Source organism: Pantherophis guttatus, chromosome 2 (genome assembly GCF_059756535.1).
Source record: "Pantherophis guttatus breed Tessera chromosome 2, ASM5975653v1, whole genome shotgun sequence".
Lineage (NCBI taxonomy): Eukaryota > Metazoa > Chordata > Lepidosauria > Squamata > Colubridae > Pantherophis > Pantherophis guttatus.
In genome coordinates, this window is record NC_142064.1 from 102,869,823 (window position 1) to 102,890,966 (window position 21,144).

The 21,144-nt window shown below is 46.0% G+C and overlaps 1 protein-coding gene and 1 long non-coding RNA gene across 4 annotated transcripts in view; one reads left to right on the forward strand and one right to left on the reverse strand.

Annotated features, from left to right (window-relative positions):
• Positions 1-249: 249 nt before the first annotated feature.
• LOC148115231 (uncharacterized) lies at positions 250-9,873 on the reverse strand. Its single transcript, XR_015732747.1, has 4 exons — positions 9,567-9,873; positions 7,596-8,608; positions 2,376-2,443; positions 250-1,820 (listed from the first exon to the last, which is right to left on the reverse strand). It is a non-coding gene; the product is annotated as an uncharacterized LOC148115231 (long non-coding RNA).
• TBX15 (T-box transcription factor 15) overlaps positions 9,844-21,144 on the forward strand; it is an 86,230-nt gene continuing 74,929 nt past the window's right edge. The window contains exon 1 of one of the 3 annotated variants that reach the window (XM_087888320.1): positions 9,844-10,081. Coding sequence is in view for 1 of the 3 variants with exons in the window: in XM_034411029.3 (XP_034266920.2) it covers positions 20,614-20,815 (202 nt within the window). In the remaining 2 variants the exon portion in view is untranslated. Of the gene's footprint in view, positions 10,082-20,009; positions 20,907-21,144 lie in introns of those variants that run through there. The other 2 variants (XM_034411029.3, XM_034411030.2) reach the window with 2 other exon arrangements.

Consider the following 21,144-nt stretch of genomic DNA (forward strand, 5'->3'; position numbering starts at 1 on the left):
AGTATTAAGTATTAAAAATTACTTGTTTAAAATAATTTAAAGATGAACTTCTCATGAACCCATTAAGACAAGTTGTGTCTTGCCCGGCTGACTGCTCGATCTGTTCAATCACCAGAAATGTCTTTTCTTGAAGTTCTGTGTCCCCATTCATTAAGTTCCCTACCTCTCTGCCAGAGCATTAGGATGTCACCACAGTTCAGTATTAACAAGCATGCATCAAAAAATGTACAGCAATATACGTACAACAGCTTTCTATCTTGAGCATTTTAATTCCATTTTAATGGAATAGCCAACACCGCAGAAGACAAGCTCAGGATCCAAAAAGTTCTTGACAGACTTGAACAATGGGCCTTATCCAACAAAATGAAATTTAATGTGGAGAAAAGCAAGGTTTTACACTTAGGCAGGAAAAACCAAAGATACAATTACAGATTAGACGAACCTGACTCGAAAACCATAACTGTGAGAGGGACCTGGGAGTGCTAATGGACAAAACTTAATTATGAGTCAGCAGTCTGCAGCAGCCGCCAAAAAGGTAATCACATAAAGACTACACCTGGAATTCAGCATCCAGTTTCGGTCACCATATTAGAAAAAAAGATGTTGAGACTGGAAGAAGTGCAGAGAAGAGCAAGGATGGTTTATTCATTAAACAATATGAAGAACGGTTGCAGGATTTGGGTTTGGCTACTCTAGAGAAAAGAAGGACTAGGGGTGACATGATAGCAGTATTCCAGTATTTGAGGGGCTTAACACAAAGAAGAGGGAGGCTCAACTTATTTTCCAAAGCACCAGAAGACAGGATAAGAAACAATGGATGGAAACTTATCAAGGAGAGAAGCAACCTGGAATTAAGGAGAAACTTCCTAACACTGAGGACAATTAACCAGTGGAAAAGCTTGCCTTCAGAAGTTGTGAGTGCTTCATCACTGGAGGTTTTTAAGAAGAGACAGCCACTTGTCTCAAATTGTATAGGGTCTCCACCTTGAGCAGGGGGTTGGATTAGAAGACCTCCAAAGTCCCTTCCAGCTCTGTTCTTAATTGAAATTTCTTCACTGTGCTTTTTTGATATAGAGATATCTCAGTCCTTTCCATCCAATCTGTTTTTCCCCTTACACTGTTACAATCAGATATTTCAGTCACCGGTCTTGGCATTTACTTAGAGGCACTAGCTGGTTCCTACTGGCTGCAAGATAGCAATGGGGAGCTGTTGTCTGAGATGGCCACCAGGAGGCAGTATCATCTAAAATGTGACATTCCAGTGCACTCCTAGAGGGCAAAATGGAGTGGACAAAAGAAATAATTTGTAATAGAGCAACAAGGATTTCTGAATCACTTTTCTTTGGCTAGAAAACTTTGGATAATCAGAAACGGGCTTGCATGCAAAAGGGTTCAGTCTGTCTAGTATGAAACATCCTTAGTTGAGTACTGTATACTAAAAGGTAGCTGTGATTTCATCCAAAGTACCATTTGATTGATAGATTGTGATTCAACACTCTGAAGTGAAGTAACTACTGAAAGTTGAAAAATTGTTGCTCTTGCTCCAGTCTTAACACTGTTTCACACATTACAGATCCTTAAAGGTAGGAAGGCCGTTGAGTATATACAGTCCCAAGGAACTTCAGCCAAGCCGGATTTGCAGGATACGGACAATGCCTGTAAAAGCACTGCTTTCTGCACAAACATTTTCCATTTGCAGCTTTGCAATATGAACGTGTACTGGATGGTGGTTTAATGGCTGAAGCTATCTTCCATCCTGCTCCTTGGGTATCACTGGAGAGTCTTTGGCTTGCAACATTCCAAATGAGACCAAGGCTGACCTTTGGAATTTAATGCAAAGGATATTTTTAGAAGCAGAGAAATCAGAAACTCTTGCTACTCTGGCACAAACATGATCATTATGCAAGTATGTACATTTAGGGAGAAAGCCATTGGTATGTTGCTCTTTTTTTTGTGCGTTTTCATGCCCTTCTAGATATATGGAGCAGTTCGGTGTTAATTAGATACATAAAGAAATGTGACCTATACAATAACAAGTTTCTTAGAGCTGAGAGAAGAGAGGCTACTTGTTCAGCCCTCCACCCTACAGCTCCTCGCTCCAATCCAAAAAAAGTTTTTTTACTTCAGATCATTTCCTGAGCCAATGGGTATAAATAGGAGAGAGATAGCTCAATAGCCTAATTTTATATCTTTATTTGTTAAATTTGTGTCCCATCACAGAATGCTCAAGTTCCCTAGTAAAGTCCTATTCAAAACCAAACATTTGGTGAAAAAAACATCAGTAATGTGTTTACTAGTTAAAATGTTTTCAACAACTTTATAGTCATTCAACATCTGCAGTTAAAAACTGATCTTCATGATACAAATCATTTTACCTCAGATGTTAGAAACATGGAACTTTCTGGGTAAACCTAGGAGAAATCAGCTTCCCATCCATCTGTGTCTATATTGCAAAACAGACAAAAATGTGGTCTTGAAACTTGGGATATGATAAAAGGCATAGCATCAGAGCCTAGTGGTGCAGGCTGTAACCCCCCCCCCCGAGTGATGCCCCCAGATTTGAATTCCTCTATCAGTACAAAGAAGTCATCAGAAGGTCAAAGTCTGAAGGACTGGAAGCAAGTCATCAAGGATTTTTGACTCTCGGCAGGTGTTTGGAGGATGTGCTTTTCTTTTACGTCCACTTTTTTCCATTTTTAAGTCCCAGGATGAAAAGAAAGTGGCAAAACTGGAGTTCATATGTGCTATGGATCCCTTCTACTAATAACTAGCTTTCCTGGTTTAAAAACGGTTTGCTACTATACTCAAGCTTCCACCGTGTTCCCAGAGTTAGGTGACAGCCATCTGGGTAACCTTACCTGTTCCTCAAAGACTGGGCCTGTTCAATACTTGGGTGGAGCTGAGTTTCTGAATTCTAGAAAGTTTTTGTCTCAGCAAGGTTAACATCTGATCACTTTGGATTCAAAAGCTAAGCATAGTTGAGTCTGGGTAACAGCTTATTAGAAGACAATGTAGACCACTTATGTAGGGTTGCCAGGAAAGTTGTGTGAATGTGTCCATGTAATCACCAGGAACTGAACTAGACTCAAAGCCATCTTTATTTTCTTTGGCCCCATTTGCACAGCACATCCATTTTACTCTGTGGAGAGGCTAACAATTGGCAATGATTTCTTGCTTGGGCTGATCATTGATGGCAAACATTTAGTAACCTGCTTTACAAAATCTATATCATAACTTGATTTAGAATTTATTTACTATTTTAACAACTAACCATACAGATTCATTTCATGGGTGCTAATGACCAAATGAGCCCGTAGTTGGCTGAATCTTACCTGATAACTTCTGCTCAGCCTCAGCCCATGCACAAAAAATGTTCGTCCAACAAAACATGACAAGACAAAGCTCTGAGATCCTTTGAGGACTGACATATATCTACACACTGTAGGGTCCAGACAGTAACAGTTAGAAATAATTTCTCCTTCAAATTGCCTCACAGATGTGCCAAGGAGGGCATTCCCATGGAACCAGTTACAGTACATCAACATCAGATTATAGAAGGCCCCTAACCATTTGAGAAAAGATGTGACATTGAGTTTATCTCTGCAGTTCAGTGATTAACAAGATAATACCAGTGATGTCAGAAAAACCATCCCCAATTTTTTTAAAGTCCCTGGGATCAGTTTGAAACCATCATTTCCTAGTGGTTGGGCTGATTGATCTGACAGGTTCTCACCTTCTCAAACAGGAAAAGGAATACTAAAGCTAAACATAAGCAACCCATGATAAGGGAAAAGTTCTAAAAATAGTGAAAAGTTCTAAATCATTTTCTTTTATATCAGTGCCTTCTTGCCCAGTAAGGAAAATGATATTTAGAGCGCTGATGTCAACATATGGCCTTCCCCAGTTGAACTCTACTGTAGTAAGCATGACCAATGAAGACAGGCAATAGGAGGTAAACTCCAACAACATTTGAAGAGCTGTAAAGTTGTCTATCCCTGATCTAAAGTAGAGCCTGTCAATGTGTTAATCCAATAAAATGTAGGGTCAGCCTCACAGTTTTCGTACAGGATATGAAATCCATAGCCAGTCCTGATTCAAGGACCTCAGCATAGATGGTCCTCCAATAAAAATCACTCTGGCAATTCTGAATTTCAAAAGATCATCTTTGTCAAACAAGACAGGAACCACCAGGACAAGTGCTAATAATAGCAGATCTACCCCAATCGGTCCCACAAATGCCGATCTCAATCAAACCATTTTATTCAAGTACTGTGCCAAATTAAACGTTGTTTTCAGATTCTGGCCACACATAAGGTATATTATTTTAATATGGGGTTCCTAATGGGTCGTTTAATATATGAACCAAGGTACCTGTCTCTCACTCTCTTATACAAACAACAATCAAATAGTATGTGAGCCAAATCTTCTACCTATGCTGCTCCGCAAATGCAAATATGTCCATTTTGTGGTATAGAATGGAATCTCCCATATTTGACCATTGTATCAAGCTGTTCGAGTCTCACTCGCGTAAATATCTCCCTAACATGTTTTAGCAATTGTAACTTTAAATAGCCGTCTGTTTGAAAAGTATGTTTATATTTACTCAGCCATTTCAAGTTACCAGCCTTACTAAGAGTAGCTTTATCATTTTGTGCTTCTTTGTCTATGATTCTTTGAGCAACTCTTTTTTTAACTTATTCTCCTGTAACACAAGAGACAGGAAACCTGGCTAATTAAAGAGGATGAATTAGTACAACTTCCGGGCTTTCAAGGATGGACTTCCCTCTGGACAAAAAACAAAGGATAAGTGGGTAACTCTCTGATGGACTATGTATTTTCATTAAGCAAGAATTGCAATGGCAGGGTGAGATTAAGTCTATAATTCACAGCAATATTTTCTTATTCACCTTCTAGTTCCTTGACTCATTTTTCTGATTCATGGAATTTCTTACTCCAAATTGCACTATCACCATTCATTGGCAAATTCTAAATGTAAATTATGTTAATTTTCTTTTAATTGTGTTAAATGGCCTGCTAGAGGTTAGCACACTGATTTTGAATGCACAAGAATCCCAACCCACTGAGAAAGGTTTCAAAGGAAAATTAACCATCTCTGCTCTAGCCTGTTCTGGATCAAGCACTCAAGAGAATACAGCTGAGAAGTACAACTGACCTGCAACTCACCTTAACTTAGTTACACACACTGGATCCTTATCTACTTGACAACTGGATCATGAATAGAGAACTTTTCTCTATTGTACATATTGTACTATACAATACCAGCTGGCTCAAGGGCAAACTGGCAAGACCACCAAACTTTCTCCTTCCACTTCCTAGGGCCATATTTCTCGAGTCTGGCACTCCATGCTTTCTGGGAGATCATGATCTACTGCTTCCTGCTAGCATATACTAAAATTTCCCTTTGAAACAAGTCAGTAATTTATAAATGTATCCACCCACATTCTCCCTGAATAGCGAAGCCCCACCTAAAAACAAGTAATGAGCTGTTTGCGACAGAATTATAATTTTGCCTTCTGCATTCATATTCATATGTTTTCCATCCACTTTTCATCCACAGTGGGGCAGATTCTATCCAAAGATTCTGTCCCCCAAGTAAAATTTTCACTCCCACCCCCAAAAATAATGAAACATTTTAATAATAATGAGTCAGCAGTGTGCTGCAACTTCTAAAAAAGCCAATGTAATTCAATGGTGAGCAAAAGCCAAATGCCCAGATATAGAATAGGTGGTACCTGTTTCAACAGCAGTAGCTGTGAGGGGGATCTCAGGAATGCCGTGCGAGATGCAATCAAAACACAGCTACAACCTTATTCAGCTCTTTTGGCATGCTGGTTTATTCGCATCCGCATCTGGCTACACACTGTGATTCGTAAACACGATTGAAATTGGTGCTACATTACACCAAGAATGGGGCGTTTATATAGCCCATCTTTCCATTAACCCATTAGGACCGCGCCCTTGTTTGTTACCATGCCCCTCTTTTAGGGGCGTAGATCGCACCCTTGTTTATTACCACGCCCCTCTTCTAGGGGCGTAATTGGTCTTCAGCTGTTCTGGAAGGTGCTGCCGCTGTGTCCTCCAGAATGGCCCTAATCCCATCGCACCCGATACCACCACCCCACACCCCGCATACGGCCGCCTTCACCCAGTGCCACCACCACCAAGTATGTATATGTCCCTCGGTGCTTTCAGCACACATTAGCGATGTCGAGCAGGTTGCTAGGCTCGACAGGGGATTTAGGTGTCCTAGTGGACAACCACTTAAGTAGGACCCAGCAGTGTGCTGCAGCTACCAAAAAGCCAATAGTCCTAGGCTACATCAACAGAGAGATAGCATCAAGAGCATGGGAAATGGTAGTAATGCACTATACTGCACTGGTATGCTCACACTTGGAATTCTGCATCCAGTTCTGGTCACCATGATATATAAAAGATGCTGACATCTTTTTTGAAGAGCAACAAAGATGATTAGAGACCTGGGGGCTGAATTGTAGAATGAACGGTTAAAGGAATTAGGTATATTTAGCCTAATAAAGAGAAGGACTAGAGGTGACATAATAGCTGTCTTCCAATACTTTATTTAGTTATTGCATTTATTTGATGCCCATCTCATTTCAAAATGACACAAATACTTGAAGGGCTGTCACAGAAAGAGGACAGCAAGTTATTTTCCAAAGGTCCTGAGGGCAGGACAAGAAGCAACAGGTGGAAGCTCGTTAAAGAGAGATCCAATCTAGAACTAAGGAGAAATTTCCTGACAGTGTGAACAATTAACCAACAGAACAGCTTGCCTCCTTGTGGGTGCACATTTATTGCTGGAGGTTTTAAGAAAAGATTCAACAACCATTTGTCTGTGATGATATAAGGGCCTAGAAGACCTCCAAAGTCCCTTCCAGCCCTATGATTCTAAGCTTCTTTGGTGTCCATCCTACCATGTTCTAATTTCTACCTTCAAAGAGAACCTTCAGTGCCAATTTTTGGGAGTGACATTATTGGATTGCAGTTATGGTCCATCCCTAAGAAGATCTTAAGTTGCCTTTATTATTTGCCTGGTATTCTCGACTTCTTGACCTCTCCCTTGCTTCTCCTCCTTTTGCCCTGGATTTACACCTGCTGATTCCATTTTTGTCATTTCCTCACTAGTGATTTATAGCACCTTCCAGTGTCGCCCAGCCACTTGTGGCAATATAAAACCTGTCTATATTACAGTTATATCAGCACCGTGATACTAAGCCACTATAAATCACAAGTGAGGAAACAGCCTTATGCTCCCATTGACAGACTGATCTTCTGCAAATGTGCCAATCCCGATTCCACTGATTCAACCAAGTCAGGCTTTATTCTCCAGGGCATTGATGAGACTGTGGAGCTTCTCCAGCCCAGTTCAGTACTGAGATCCTTTTAGTGGTAAATGCTCAGAAGCGAAGCGAAGCGAAGCAATCTCTTGCTGCAGAAATACCTCCCCCACCCAAAGCAACAGTGTATGTTCAGCTCTTAAGGTTATTATAAGCTGTGTGAGAATAGCCAAAATTGCCAAATGGCCTTTTAAAAATAAAGCAGCAGACCAATCTTACCTTATTCCATACTACTGGACCAATGTATGTGGAGCTGTTGGACATACCAAGGTTTTCCACCTGTTTTGGAGAGCGTAGCTAAATCACTGCCTTTTCTTGCATCCAGAGAATTCACAGGTAGGCCGAAGAGAATCAAGGAATCAATCTGAACTCTCAGTCAGTCAGGGTTTTGCAATCCAGCCACACTTATGGTAAACTGAACATTTGCTGGAGGTGAAACACTTGGCTTCTTCAGGAGGCCCAGGTATGTAAGGCCTTTACATTTACAGGCTGTGCCACCACAGTCTACTGGACAGAAATGGATGGGGCTGGACAGGTCCCCACAGAATTTTGGGCTAGGCAGGATGATCCACTCTAGATTACCACAAGCCCTGCATTTCTCCTTCAAATAAGTTTTTTTGGAGGCCTGCCATGGAGTCCATTGTCTGCAAAAGCACTAGAGGGCTTACACAGGGGAGGGGATTGAACAACATTTGGAAATCTCTTTGAACTCCAGCAACTGTTGCCACTCCACCCTATTTGAGGCTCCAGATGCACTGAGCGAGATACATGCTTTGATCTCCGAAAGCAGTCACTCCATGCCATTATTTTTATTTTCTAGCCGATGGTTGCATAATGCAAGGTCTAATGGCAACCATGCAGGTATGAGGTCACTGCAGAGTTGTGTGGAGAGTGTGTGTGTGTGGTGGGGGAGGAACAGAGAACCAGGCCTGCACTGGTCTTCCTTCCACCCCAACCTCCATTGCTCATTCATTCATTTGAAGAGCGGCTGTCCTCTCACACCTCCCCTCTTTCACAAAATTGGAATGGTTTCTCCCCATAAAATGGGGAGAATGGTTTCTTATTCCAATTGGGTTGCTGTAGAATCAATGAGAACTAGTTTCTGGAAAGAAACTAGTTCAGCATGCAAAATTCCATGCTCCAGTCTTTAGGCTATCCATCATCCCTGAGAGAGAAAGAGAGAGAGAGATCCAAAATCCTTTCTGGATGAACAATGACTTGGCTGCCAAAGCCTAAAAGAGGAAAAAAAATCTGGATTGTCAGCGGAATGCAAAAAGATCCCCAATTTTGGAATTAAATATTGTTGCTAGATGTGCATTCCCAAATATATATTATCATGTAAACAAAAACAGAAATCTCCACCTTTAGTCTGATTCCAATCAGTCTGGGACTAACATACAATTAACTATTTATGTGGATAACAAATAGTCAAGCAATATTTCATCCAGTACCTCAGTTGCCAGCCAGCCAAAGTGGAAGGCGGGGCTAACCTTCAGGTTCCCTCAATAGCAGAACTTCTCAAAATCCTCCAACTCAACAACACCATACTGGGAAGCAGTTGACTTTCTGGAGGCAACTTTTTAGTAGTTGTTAATGAACCACAGGTTGTCTGATTTAGTTTATTTGCAAGACAACACTTGATTTAAAATCCTAACCATTATTTCTGCTTAGTTTCTTTAAGGACGTTTTCTGAAGAGTTTAATCAGCTTGTCTTTGAATTCTGCATTCTTAAGAAATTAGTTTTGGAATTCAAATAAATTGCACCTTTAATTGGCAACAATGAATAAGGCACACAAAACAATATTTAATAGCATTTTTCATGCAGGTTTTCAGTTGAACAGCATGCTTACTATTAATTGCATTCAAACATCCTTTCAAAATGTCCTTGTCCTAGTTCCAGAAAAACATCACACGCCATCTATTTAAATTTGTAGGCGAGGGTGTAGGTTTTTAGTATTTATTTTCAGTTATTAAGAGTGAAGTAGTTCTCCACAATCATAAAATAGGACCCATCTCAATCCAAACATTAACACCATCTCAGACCAGACTAGCATTAAAAAAATAAAGACTTCCAAGCATCTTATGTTTTTCATAGCTACAATACTGCAAGAAAGTGTAGGTGACAATGGGGGCGGTCATCTTTTCTCAGGGCCTAATAAAAAATGCAGAAAAACAAACGGCTATACTTGCCTGCATGGAAGAATCTTGCTCAATTGCTTCGGATTAAAGTGTCAGTATTTAAAAGACCTGCACCCTTGATCTTGTTCAGAGCACCACAACATTTGCTAACACCGCAAAGGGCGGGCAGGAAGATTTTGGGGACTAAACCAGGCCTATTTCTGTTTTCTGATAGGAGTCTCTACCACCGTCACTACCACCATTTAAGGCGGACAAGAGTCAGTCTCTCTTCTCCCCCCCTCCCACTTCCTTCCATCTGTTCCGTTTTTGAAATCCCTCTGCGTCTCCCGTCTTCTCTTCCAGCGATTTGAATCTGGCTACAGTCCTCCAGGCTGGATCGCTTAAAAGCAAAAAACCAAACCAAACCAAACCACGGAGGTTCCTGCCTTGTTGGACGAGCGCACACTTTACACCAGGCGGTATTTTTATCTCGAAGGTCAAGATCCGGCATCGCCTTCCCGGAGGAGAGCGTCAGCCTTTGGGTGCCTAAACTGGGACGAGCGCAGTCTCGGAGCTCTTCCTGGAAGGTGAGGCAGTTCTTCTTCTCCTCTCCTCCACGCGGGGGATCCAGTCCCGAGGCTCAGGATCGACGGGGCGACCAGCTGCTGGTTGTTTTCCCCGAGAAGGAGTTGCGTGGTTTTACAAACGGCGGGAGGCTGTCCTCGCTTGTGTGGCCTGTCCTCGTTTGGGAGTCTTCAGCTCTCATTAGCTCTTGTAATCGCGGAAGGCCCCTTACAGACGAAGGATCTCGCTCCTGGCGCCTTTACCCAGAAATAAATCTCACCCACTTTAGTCCGCTTGCAAACTCCCAGAGGAAGTCCGCGGGATTTCCTTCTCACTAAAGAAATTCTGGAGAGACCTGCGGGCTTCTCTGCTTCGAGGTCTCGCGTCGCTGGGTGCTTTGGGCCTATTCAGTGCAAGAGATCGCGGGCCGGAGACTACATTGGTTCGAATTCGCTCGTGCTTCTGGAGAGCTTTGCTTTGCTTTGCAACCTCCTGGAAGCTCGACACGCTGGGTTCCAGAAACGGCGTCTGTCTCCGGGGAATACAAAGCTACTAAGATCCTTTAGGGTTAGCGCTTCATTGAAATCGCGGTGGGGAAGTATATTCCCAGCCCCGCCGCCACCCAAAGTGTCTCGCGGAGACAAGACAACATTTAAGAAAAATGCTCCAGGCGCCCGCAGAAGACGGACACCCGGCAGGCACGTGGCGCGCTGCTGCTCTAATGTTGACCTATCAATCGGCACAGAAATTAATCAGCGAGGAACCCAAAGGTCTTTCGACCCCGAAAGAAACTCTCCTTCCAAAGACTCTTAAGGGCTTGGAGCTCGGCAAGGAAGTTTCTCGGCTCCCCTTCGTATCAAGGGAGCTGCGCCGCAGAAACAACTTCCCGCGCGGCTGGCCTCGAATTAATCATGCATTTCTGGTCCTGGTCGTATTTATCTGGATTTAAGCTCGGGTGAACAGCCTAAAAACACGCTTCCTACTCAAGTAAAGGCCAAATAAGATACCCGGGGAGAGAGCGAAAAAGACGTCGCCGTCAAGGTAAATGGTATCTGGTGTGTCGTTTGGGATCATAGAAGGCCGCTGTGGAACAGCCGCCGGAACCTCTTGACGTCCCATTTAAGGCAATGTTTGCCCGGGGCGTGTGGGCGAGGCAGGCGGCGAGCTGGAAGAGGGAGAGGTATTTTGGGGGGTCATGAGAGCTCCGCAAGGCAGGTGCCGGCAATCTTCTCCCGGCATTTCTTTTTTTCTGGCGGAAACAGCGGCGACAGAGGGAAGAGAAGGAAATCGGCACCACCAGGAGATCACAGCCCTGCAACAATCCAAGATTTGCCGCCTGTTCTTTGCTGACCTCCCCCAACCTTAAAGACGATACCGATTTGCTTCCGATAGGCTAGATTTCTACTTGCAATGGGCTTGTTTCGCATGCGACGAGAGGTGATCAATCTTGCCACACAATTCCATCTGCTGCCTGCAGTCGCGCAGCACACGAGGTCGGTGGCAGAGGGTTTCCCGGGCCTTTCTAAAGCAGGCCGGTGCAATCTGGCGCCTGAACCAAGAACGGGGAAAGCTGACCCGAGCCTCCATATAGTGAAATAAAGAGAACAGAAGTATCCGCGGTGGACGGCCAAAAAAGTCAAGATGGTGACCTGAGTGTGATCGAAGGCCCGCCCGTCCCCCCGCCCCCCGTGCGCAGTGTTTCGATCGCACCGTTCAGTCTCCTGTCTGATCTCCCTTGAAAGCGAGCCAAGAGCTATTCGCCGCCTTTGGCTCCTGGGTCTCCAAGGGAAACTCTGCCAAGCGGTTTCATGAGAACCGGCGGACTTGGTTCAAATAGGCAAAAATGCCGGAGATCCTGGTTTGGCTTTCAGGCCAATTTATGTTTGGCAGCCGGAAAGGCGATTAACCAAGATCGAAGGTCCACGGGGGCGAGCTGTTAAAAGGCCATCGCGCTCAAGGCGGCGGCGATTTCACCCCCATCTTCCCGCCCTCTTGGGACCGATCTGCAGAGGCGAACCTTGGAGCGCGCCCACCGGGCAGGCCACCGCTATGCTGGAGATGGAAAAGAGCATCTCTCAAAGATTCCTCCGCCTTCGGGGAAATAAGGCAGCGCTCGCGTTCCTCCGCCTCTCAACTGCTATATTCGCTCGGCCCGGCGTCTGCTCTCCCTGAAAGGCCGCATCGAAGGCTGTCCCCCCCCTCTCCCCACACGCACACACACCTCACGTCCCAGATGACGCCTTGCTGGGACAGTCAGAAAAGCCACTGGCTCAAGCCGGCAGGGTGCTGGATTGATCTAGCAATCGGGAAATCAAGTAATACGGGGGGAATCCGCGTTTTCAGGTGTTTAGGATTACAGAGATCCCAGCCCAAATTCGGTGTTTACTGCAGGGGAAATAATTGGGAGGAGGGCAAGAAGGACCTCCCGTTTTCTACAACAGTAGAACAAAATCTGCAAAACATTTCTTTAAAAAAAAATCTAAGGCTGTAAAGAAAACGAAGCCTGTATTTGCAAGAATATACATCTGTGGGTTTCTTTAAATAATCTTCCTCCCCCGGAATCACATTCATACCTACACAGAAATACTACCTTTAGTATTCAGAAGCAGAGAGAATACTTGCATACCTGAGACTAAATTGGATTTTAAAAACCAATCTCTGTTAACATCCACATTATACTCAAAAGACTACACCGATTTTTTTTTTCCTTCAGCTTTCCATTCTGGATAAATATTTTACTTAATAAAACTAGAAGAGAAGTGCCTCTGTTCCTTAGCATCTTATGCTCTTGTCTTCCCAGCAGCAGGTTTTTCTCAGTATGTAAACCCCCACCATCTGACCAGCCCATCTAAAACTGTGCATGGTTTACATTCATAGATGGCACACTTGTACACGCCACACATCTTTTCTTGCTAGAACACGAAGGTGCAGTGGAGGAAAATAGATTTTTAAAAATTTCAGAACCGGAATTTCAGCTGGAATTTTACCGAAAGTGGCTTTCATTAATTTAGAGATGGAGATGCTGTTAACAAGTTTAGTTTCCCTGTTACTTTATGGAGTTGAAGCCAAGATCCTTCTGTTAAACTTCTTGAGGTTATTCTGGGATAAGCTGTAGGGACAAAGGATTGAGTAGGCTGGCCGAAATCAGCCAGTGAAATGGGCTAACTCCTTTGTTGCCTTTCTTTCCGACAGGCTGACCTGAAGAGGGACAAGAAGCTTGGCAGACAAATTTTGAAATTGGACCCCAAACTCTGGCTGGAAAAGCCCGAACAAGAGCTCCTGGCTCCGTTTCCGCTCAATTTCGAAACATCTTGGAAAGATGCAGACCACCTTAAAATCTTGAGTTTCAGCTGAAGGATTTGGTAACGCCGCCGCGCTCCGTATTGGTTCTGGCACTGCCAGAAGCAAGAAGTCTACTTAGGCGACGGTCAACGCCGCTTCGGAAGTCAAAACACCGGCCTGCCGCACGAGGGCAGCAGAGCCCCGAGAGAGAGGGAACGGGGCACATTAGTACAGGGCGCAGTTTGGCTCAGTCGGAAAGATTTTTTCCCCCCCCTCCGGCCGGAGTTGCCCTATATGCGCTCCAGCACGGCGCTTGTCTCCGAAAAACAGCGAAATCCTCACAGCAGCGGTAGATTTATGTCGGACCTTTCTAATACTCTCAGTCAGCTTGTTCCCCAACGTGAAGAAGGAAGGCCCGAGGCGGGTGTTCTGATCTGCGTTGTGTCGGGAAAATTTCCGGCCTAAAGCTCTGGGCCGGGAAGTCTGACCCACTTCCCTTCCTTCAGCATTTAAGAGACCGCCTTTTCTTTTCCCGACGCCGCTCGGGAGCCTCGAAGAGCACCAAACTTCAGCGCGTCCAAATATCTTCCGAGTCCTGCTGCAAAGTAGAATTTTTCCTCGGTGTCTCCCGCCTCTCCCATCCCGGCCCCACCGTCTCTTCCCCTGCTTCCTGGCAGTAAAAAGCACCCGAGGAAGCGCAAACGCCGTGTCTGCCCGGGTTCTGGCCCGGCCCCTCGTTCCCCACCTTTGCTCCTCTTGTCGGGCGTCCGAATTAAAGCGCGGCCGACCCTGGTTCTCTTTGCCACCCGAGGAACAGACAGAGGTCTTGACCCGGAGAGGAGGGGGCAGCGCTGCAGATGTAACTGATTTCGGCCTCTCCCCCCGTGGTGAATGGCGTCAGCTAACACAGGGCCGGTGAGCACCGGAGTTAAATTGATAGACGAGGGCGGGGAGAAGGGAGAGCTGCAGGGGAAGCCGCGCGTCTGCCGAATGAGCAATGTAGAAGTCGGACCAAACTTGGAGGCAGCAAATGCCGGGACTGGAGCGAAGTCGCACTGGCTCGTACAGAACCGGAACGTTCATTTATCGCGAAAAGTGCTTATCGCTTCTAGGGATGGTGGGCTAGCTAGTCGGTTCAAGAAGTACTGAGAGGCCACTGACCCTCCGCCCTGCTCTCGAAACACGGGGAGCTGCTGCGGTGATCTAAGTTTCAAGGGATTTGCCGGACAGAACAGAAACACCTTTTGTATGGGTTGCGCTGCTATTAAGATTCAATGGTGAAGATAAAGAGAGTCCCAGGGAAGGATCTGAACTGGAGGGGGGGGGGAGAGTTCAATTAGGCTACTTGTGCCTCTGTCATACTCGGAGCAATACAAGGTACCTGCACGGGAAGTTGCTGAAAGTGGAATGATGTGGCCTTGTGACATTTCACTGAGACAGATCTGGAAAGGAATGCAAGCTCCAGAGCAGGGGTGAAATCCAGTAGGTTTTGATAGGTTCTGGAGAACCGGTAGTGGAAATTTTGAGTAGTTCGGAGAACCAGCAAATACCACCTCTGGCTGGCCCCAGAGTGGGGTGGAAATGGGGACTTTGCAGTATCCATCCCCTGGAGTGTGGAGGGAATGTAGATTTTGCAATATCCTTCCCCCAAGAGTGGGGAGGGAATGGGGATTTTGCAGTATCCTTCCCCTGCCACGCCCACCAAGCCACGCCCACAGAGCCAGTAATAAAAAAATTTGGATTTCACCACTGCTCCAGAGGTCTTGTTCTCCAGTGGGAGACAAGAACAATCTTAAATTTCCTCCCATATTGATTAAAAAGCTAAAAAGTTAGGGTCAAGTACTGGAAGCATCTTTCACCAGAGAACATAACCTGCTAAGTGAAAGTGCCTGGGTTTGAGTCATAACTTGTAGCTAATTGGCCAGCTTTTGAGACTAGGTGACCAGTTTCCAAGGAAAAATGCAGAGCTGCTGAAGCAAAGGATTGCATTGAACACAATTTCCTGAGATGAAACTGAAGATCATGTTGGCTCCATAGAAAATGTAACCTTTGATTGACAGAGGCTACATTAATGAAGAGTGTCTGAGTGACTGGGTCCCTGAATCCTCATCTCCTATAGATATCCATGTCCTTTTATCAATTTCAGCATAATCATACTTTGGACAATTGTTGGAAGGTTCTCCTCTGAATTTGCAGAAACGAAAATATGGAGCCCTTGAGAAAAATCATCTTCAAGTATTTTCTCAGCTTCTCATTTTGGAGATTCGGGTTGTCTCAGAGGTAAAATGCAGACTTTGCTAATGCAGGCTTGATGCTGAATCACAGCATGAGATTGATAAAAATTAGAGAACTCTGGTGACTGGATTTGTATACAACTGAATTTTTTTCCTTTTGCGAGAAGAAAACCCATATATTTATGAATAATTAGCTAAAAGAATAATTATAGGGAAAGGCCATTACATTTTCTATCATGTCCCTAGAGGCAAAAGCTCACATTATTGCAAACATCTGGCAGTTTTAAGGAGAGTGTCATGGGGTTGGGTTAAAACTACAAGGTTTAATTTGGGGCAAAAGAGCAAGAGAAGAGAACCCCCCCCCCAATCTCATCTTGTCCGAAGAAATTAGAAAAAAGGCTCCAAGAAATTCTCGTGTGTGAATCTTTTGGGAAGAAACTGGGGCTGTACAAGCTGTGGGGGGGGGGGTGCAGAGCCTGGTAGACTGAATAGCTCCATTTTGCAGTTGGTTACTGCAAACTGCAAAAAAGCTTCTGTCCTAATGATACACCAAACTGAGGAATGCTTTAGGTAGCCAAAGGATGTTTCTGCGAAAGGAAACCTTCAGACCAGGTTCCTAGCCTCAGGAACCTTAGAGGGATCTGGGATCCACATGCTCAAGCAAAAGGAGCTCTCACCACCACCATATTTATATTCCGAACAGCCCTTGGAGACCCCTGCTAAGCCTTTCCCCCTTTGCTTCCAGGCATCTCCCCAGACCCACCCAGCAACCCATTTGAACAGCAAGAGTGCTGGACTCTTCCAGAGACCAACATTATTCACTCAGGTGTTAGGAGGAGATAGCCAATAATACCTGTGCTGAGGGGGTGGAGTTGAGCGGAGGGGGTCAGTGAATGGTGTTTCCTAAAGCTATGCCAGTTTTCATGAATGCCCCCTTTCGCCAGCCAGCAGGGGGAAACTGACCTGCCATTCCCCAGAGATAGAAATTAATCTCTCTTGAACTAATGCTGGGCTTGTCTCTTCCAACCTCTTTAATGGCCATTTAAAGGCAATAATACACCAGACATCAGTGGAGTTCCAGCTAATCCCAGAGGCTGAACCTGATCAAATAGCTGCCTCAAATCCCCAGGGCTCTAGGAGTAGATCTTTCCTGTCCTCTAGGAGGTCCACAATCTACACACCAACCCATTATGGAAAGCACAGCTCCTGGGCCAGGGCAAAGCAGGGGCTGGATAGGCCAATATGCTCATATGGGCCATCAGTCAGGCCTTGAGGAATTCAAGGAAAGGTCTGGGATCTCAGTCTCTCAGAGCTGCACTGGACAGAAACGCAGAAGCATGTGTAGGAGTTGCTGAGCTAGGACGAAGAAATACTTGAGTGGCAGGCATCAGTGACAGATCAGGGTCAAAAAGATTCCTTCTGTTTGCGAAGGGTCACACCTGTGTGGTTGTGACGCTTTGCAACAGTGGGAGGAGCAATGACATTTAATCCAGCCTGACTACAGGCTGCCATCTATTGGAGCTGGGTTTAATGCCCTGTCCCAATCTGGGGACAATCTCTAAGAGGACACCCACAGAGTGAATGGAGGTCCTTACAGTATTCACATTGCCTGGCTTTATAGTAATTAAGCAGAGCTTCAGATGGGAAATTAACCACAGTGAGGCTTCAGAGAAGGTCAGAGGCAAATGGTGTGGCTGGTTGCCCTCTGATCCTGGGTATCAGTAGCCCTAGCACCTTCTCTGAAGGATAAACCTGGCTAAATAGCATAACTTTCATTAGATACCTGAGGTGAAATAACCTTTTGCCTTGAAGCAGGAGGAGGGGTAGGTAAATAGTAGATTGGGGGGAGGGAAGGCTCTTCCATGTATTTTAAATGAGGTCTGCAAACAAATGAAACTCAATGAGAGGCCGGATTGTGGGGGCAATAAGCTGACTTTGTATAAAAAAAGAACACTGCTTGGGGGGGGGGGTGTCAAAAGCCCTACTAAGTAGGTATATACAAAAGTATGAAGGCTATTGCTTCATACCTGAGTCTCCGGAGAAGGGCGGCATATAAATCGAACCAATAAATAAATAAACCAAGTCCAAGGCACTTAAATGAAAGGGAGAATAGGGAGAGGAATGTTCCCTGGAGTTCTGGAGAATTTGATTGGGGATGCTTTATTCCCTTTAAGTGTCAAACAAGAGCTCTCTGTCTCTCTCAAAATCTGACCTCTTCCTACTTTCTTCTAAAGGTAGGTGGCCAGGTGCCTATCATCTCCTTGGAAGCAGTTTTGCAAGGTACATAGACCTTTGGCCACAGATGCTCAAGTACACAGACCTTATGTTTTTGCCTTAAGGTAACAGGGTGCAGTGCAAAGAGAATTGCAGGCCGGAGCATCAGTCCCTTCAGCCCTCCTCCGCTACCATCGCCCTACCTACCTTCTGTAGCTCCATTGGACGTTCCTCGGAAGCCACTCCATTGGTTAATAGCTTTCATGCATAAGGGGGGTAAAATTCCCTTGATGAATATATTCATTATTAAAACCAGGCTTCATTGAACTCCATAGGATTTACTCCTAAAGTATTCAAAACATTAAACCAAGATCCAACCCAAAAAACCCCAAAACATTCAAAGCCTGCTTGCTGTTTTTGTTCTTTGATGGCAGCATTTAACATTGTCCTGAAATTAATATTCTATTTTAATAAAGAGGACAATATCAAACGATTTTAAAGGACAGAAAGCCTGGATGGGAGAATTGGAGCTTAAACGGGCTTTTAAAATTAAACAAAATGGGAAGTAAAATCTTTGAAAAAACCTGTATTTTTTTGGTGAGTCCGTTTCTTTCCGTCACGAGAACAAAACCCAGCACCATTTTGGCTGAGCCAAGGGGGGGTCTTTGGAAGCCTCTTGAACGCTTCTTCAGCCTCCATCGGCATCTTTTAGGCATCGCCAAGGTAGGAAGAGGGAGAAGCCATGCTGGGAAACACAGCAGAGGCAAAATCAGCGAGGCAAACACGAGAAAACTTGGAGGCATTCGGGTTGTTCAATACGGCGCACCGCTCCAGAACCGGGGAATGTCCTGCCTGGTCTTCGACCGGGCTTTTGCCTGTTTGAACGGACCCGCGCATTTGATGTGTGTTATTTATGTGCGTGTGTAGATCCTGTAGCGAAAGGGCGACGCGCGTTCTCCGGTGCCTTTGGAGGTTCGCAGAAGAGGAGGCGAAGGGGGCTTCTTTCCTCCTGCACTCAGGCCCCTGAGCCGCGTCGCCAGCGGCCCCTTGGTCGCGCCGCTTACATTTTGCCGTGTCGGTGCTGGGTACGGTAAATCCGCTTCACTTTGCGGCTTGCGGGCCATTCCCCTTTACATCCGCTTCATCTGCTCCTTCACTTTCTGTGCAAAAACTAGCCGCCTGCTTTTGTTGCTTCCTTGTTTTTTTATTTCTGGGAGTCAACGAATGCCCAGAGTATATGAATAAAACGCCAAAGTAAAGATAATCAGGAGTAGAAATTATACACTCTGTTCCGGAGGAGCCTTCTATAGTCGCAACGTACACTGAAAATCACAACTGGAAGCCCTTTTGTCTTAGGGGGAATCTGGACAAAAAGCAATGCCCTTCAACTGCAAGACAGAAGCCAAGCCGTGATGAATTCACCCGTCAGTCCTGCACAGCTTGACAGATAAATAATTTGCTTAGTTGGACTTGATTTTAGGATTTCAGACTTAAACCCTTTTTTCTTAGCGAGCAGGGTCTAAAGCAGAGCCGGCGGAAAGACTGCAGCGGAGCTAAATGGCAGCCCCAACTGTGCGTCTCCATCTCCCGCTATAATCGGTAACATGTCCAAGTTGCTAGTTTGTTCCATGGTTAATTTGTGTTGTCTGCCATTATAAATCGCTTTTATGGATGTGGCTCGATCGATAGGACTACGGGCGTGAAGCATTTCCCGCATTTTATATACTGAGTTATATAAAATAAGGGAAGTCCTACTATGGTACAATCCGAGACATGGTCCCGTTAAAGTCGCTATAGGGTCATACAATATTATACATGCAGTATATATGCTTTTTAAAATTTATTGCCGTGATCGCACAAGGCACATAGCTAGGAAATGTATCGGAGTATAGTCAAACGTTTATAGTATTTCCTAAGAGTAAATATGCTTCATGCTTCTTTTCAGATTCCATCCTCCAAACTGCTAAATCGAAGTTTGCCTGGATTTTAACAAAATTGCTCTTTTGACCAAAGGAGTGCAGTATGTATGCACATAAAACTCAATTTACGGATTTAAATTATAGGGCACTGATTGTGGCAACTCCCACTTATCAGTGGGACTTTAGAAAAGGTACTTTTTTTCCTCCAAGAATTTTCTTGGAGAAGACGCTGTTCTTCCTTACATGTGTGACCGACATATAAGCTGGGGGGGGGGGGAGCAGAAGGATAGTATAACATTGTTAATCTTTTCTGCTTACGATCACAGACGCTGCAGAGTTCACTCCCCGCAGCCTCGCATATTTGGGAGGGGGTTTATGCGAGCTGCCAGGAGGCATCTGGGCCTGAGAGGAGGCTGGGCGCCCGCTGGCCGCTTTTCTAGAGGGGAGGGGGCGCCCGGCTCCCCGCTCTGCAAGAGTTAAGGCCGCGGGCGGCCGGGAAGCCCGGGCGCTTGGCCCGCCCCTTCCTCATTGGCTCCGGCGACCGCGGTCTCCGGATTCGCCACCTTCCCATTGGGCAGCGACTCTTGACGGGCGCTCGCAGCCGGGACCAGGCGAGGGAGGAAAGAGGGGAAACTTCCCCAGGAGTTTGGATCAATCAGAGGGAGAGAGGGAGGGGGGAGAGATGAAGCGCAGCCCGAGAGCCTGACTCTGAGCGGTGCCTTTCGGCCAGCCAACAACTCGGGACCCATGTAGCGCCCAGGCGGCCGCCGGATTCTCACGTCGGAACGGCCTCTCCGCTCTGCTTGCGTCTCGGCCCGGCCCGCCAGCCCCGACCCGTCCTCTGCCAGCTCGGCGGCCGGTGGCGCGGCGGCCGTCTGGCTTCGGCACCCCCGCCGGGCGGCTAAGATGAGCGAAAGGAGGCGCTCGGCTGTGGCCCTCAGCTCGCGAGCGCACGCCTTCTCGGTGGAGGCCCTGATCGGCTCACACAAGAAGAGGAAGCTCCGCGACTGGGACGGCAAAGGCCTGGATTTGTCCATGGAGAGCCTCAGCCCCGACGGGCAGCTGCCAGACGCCGACGACCCTGCCCAGTGCCTGGACCTGAACCCCGGTGAGCGTGGCGCAAGGCGGGACGGGAGGCGGCGAGTGGCCGGCCCTTAGGGCCCTAGTTGCCCTAGACACTGGATCTGGGAGAGCTAAAGGTCAGCTACCCGGGAGGTTACCCTTCCACTGACAGCTGGGGCGAGCCGGGGGGAGGATTAGCTATTGAAGTGGAGCCTCAGCCGCGAAAGTGGTCCAGGCAGCAGCGGCCTTTTCCAGACCTCCAAGTCCCTCCCTCCCCACCCCTCCCCGCCAGTTACGGGGCACTTTCACATGAATGGAGGTCAGATCGATTGAGCGGGTTGCGGGGGGCTTGTGCGAAGACTGCTTGGCCCCCTC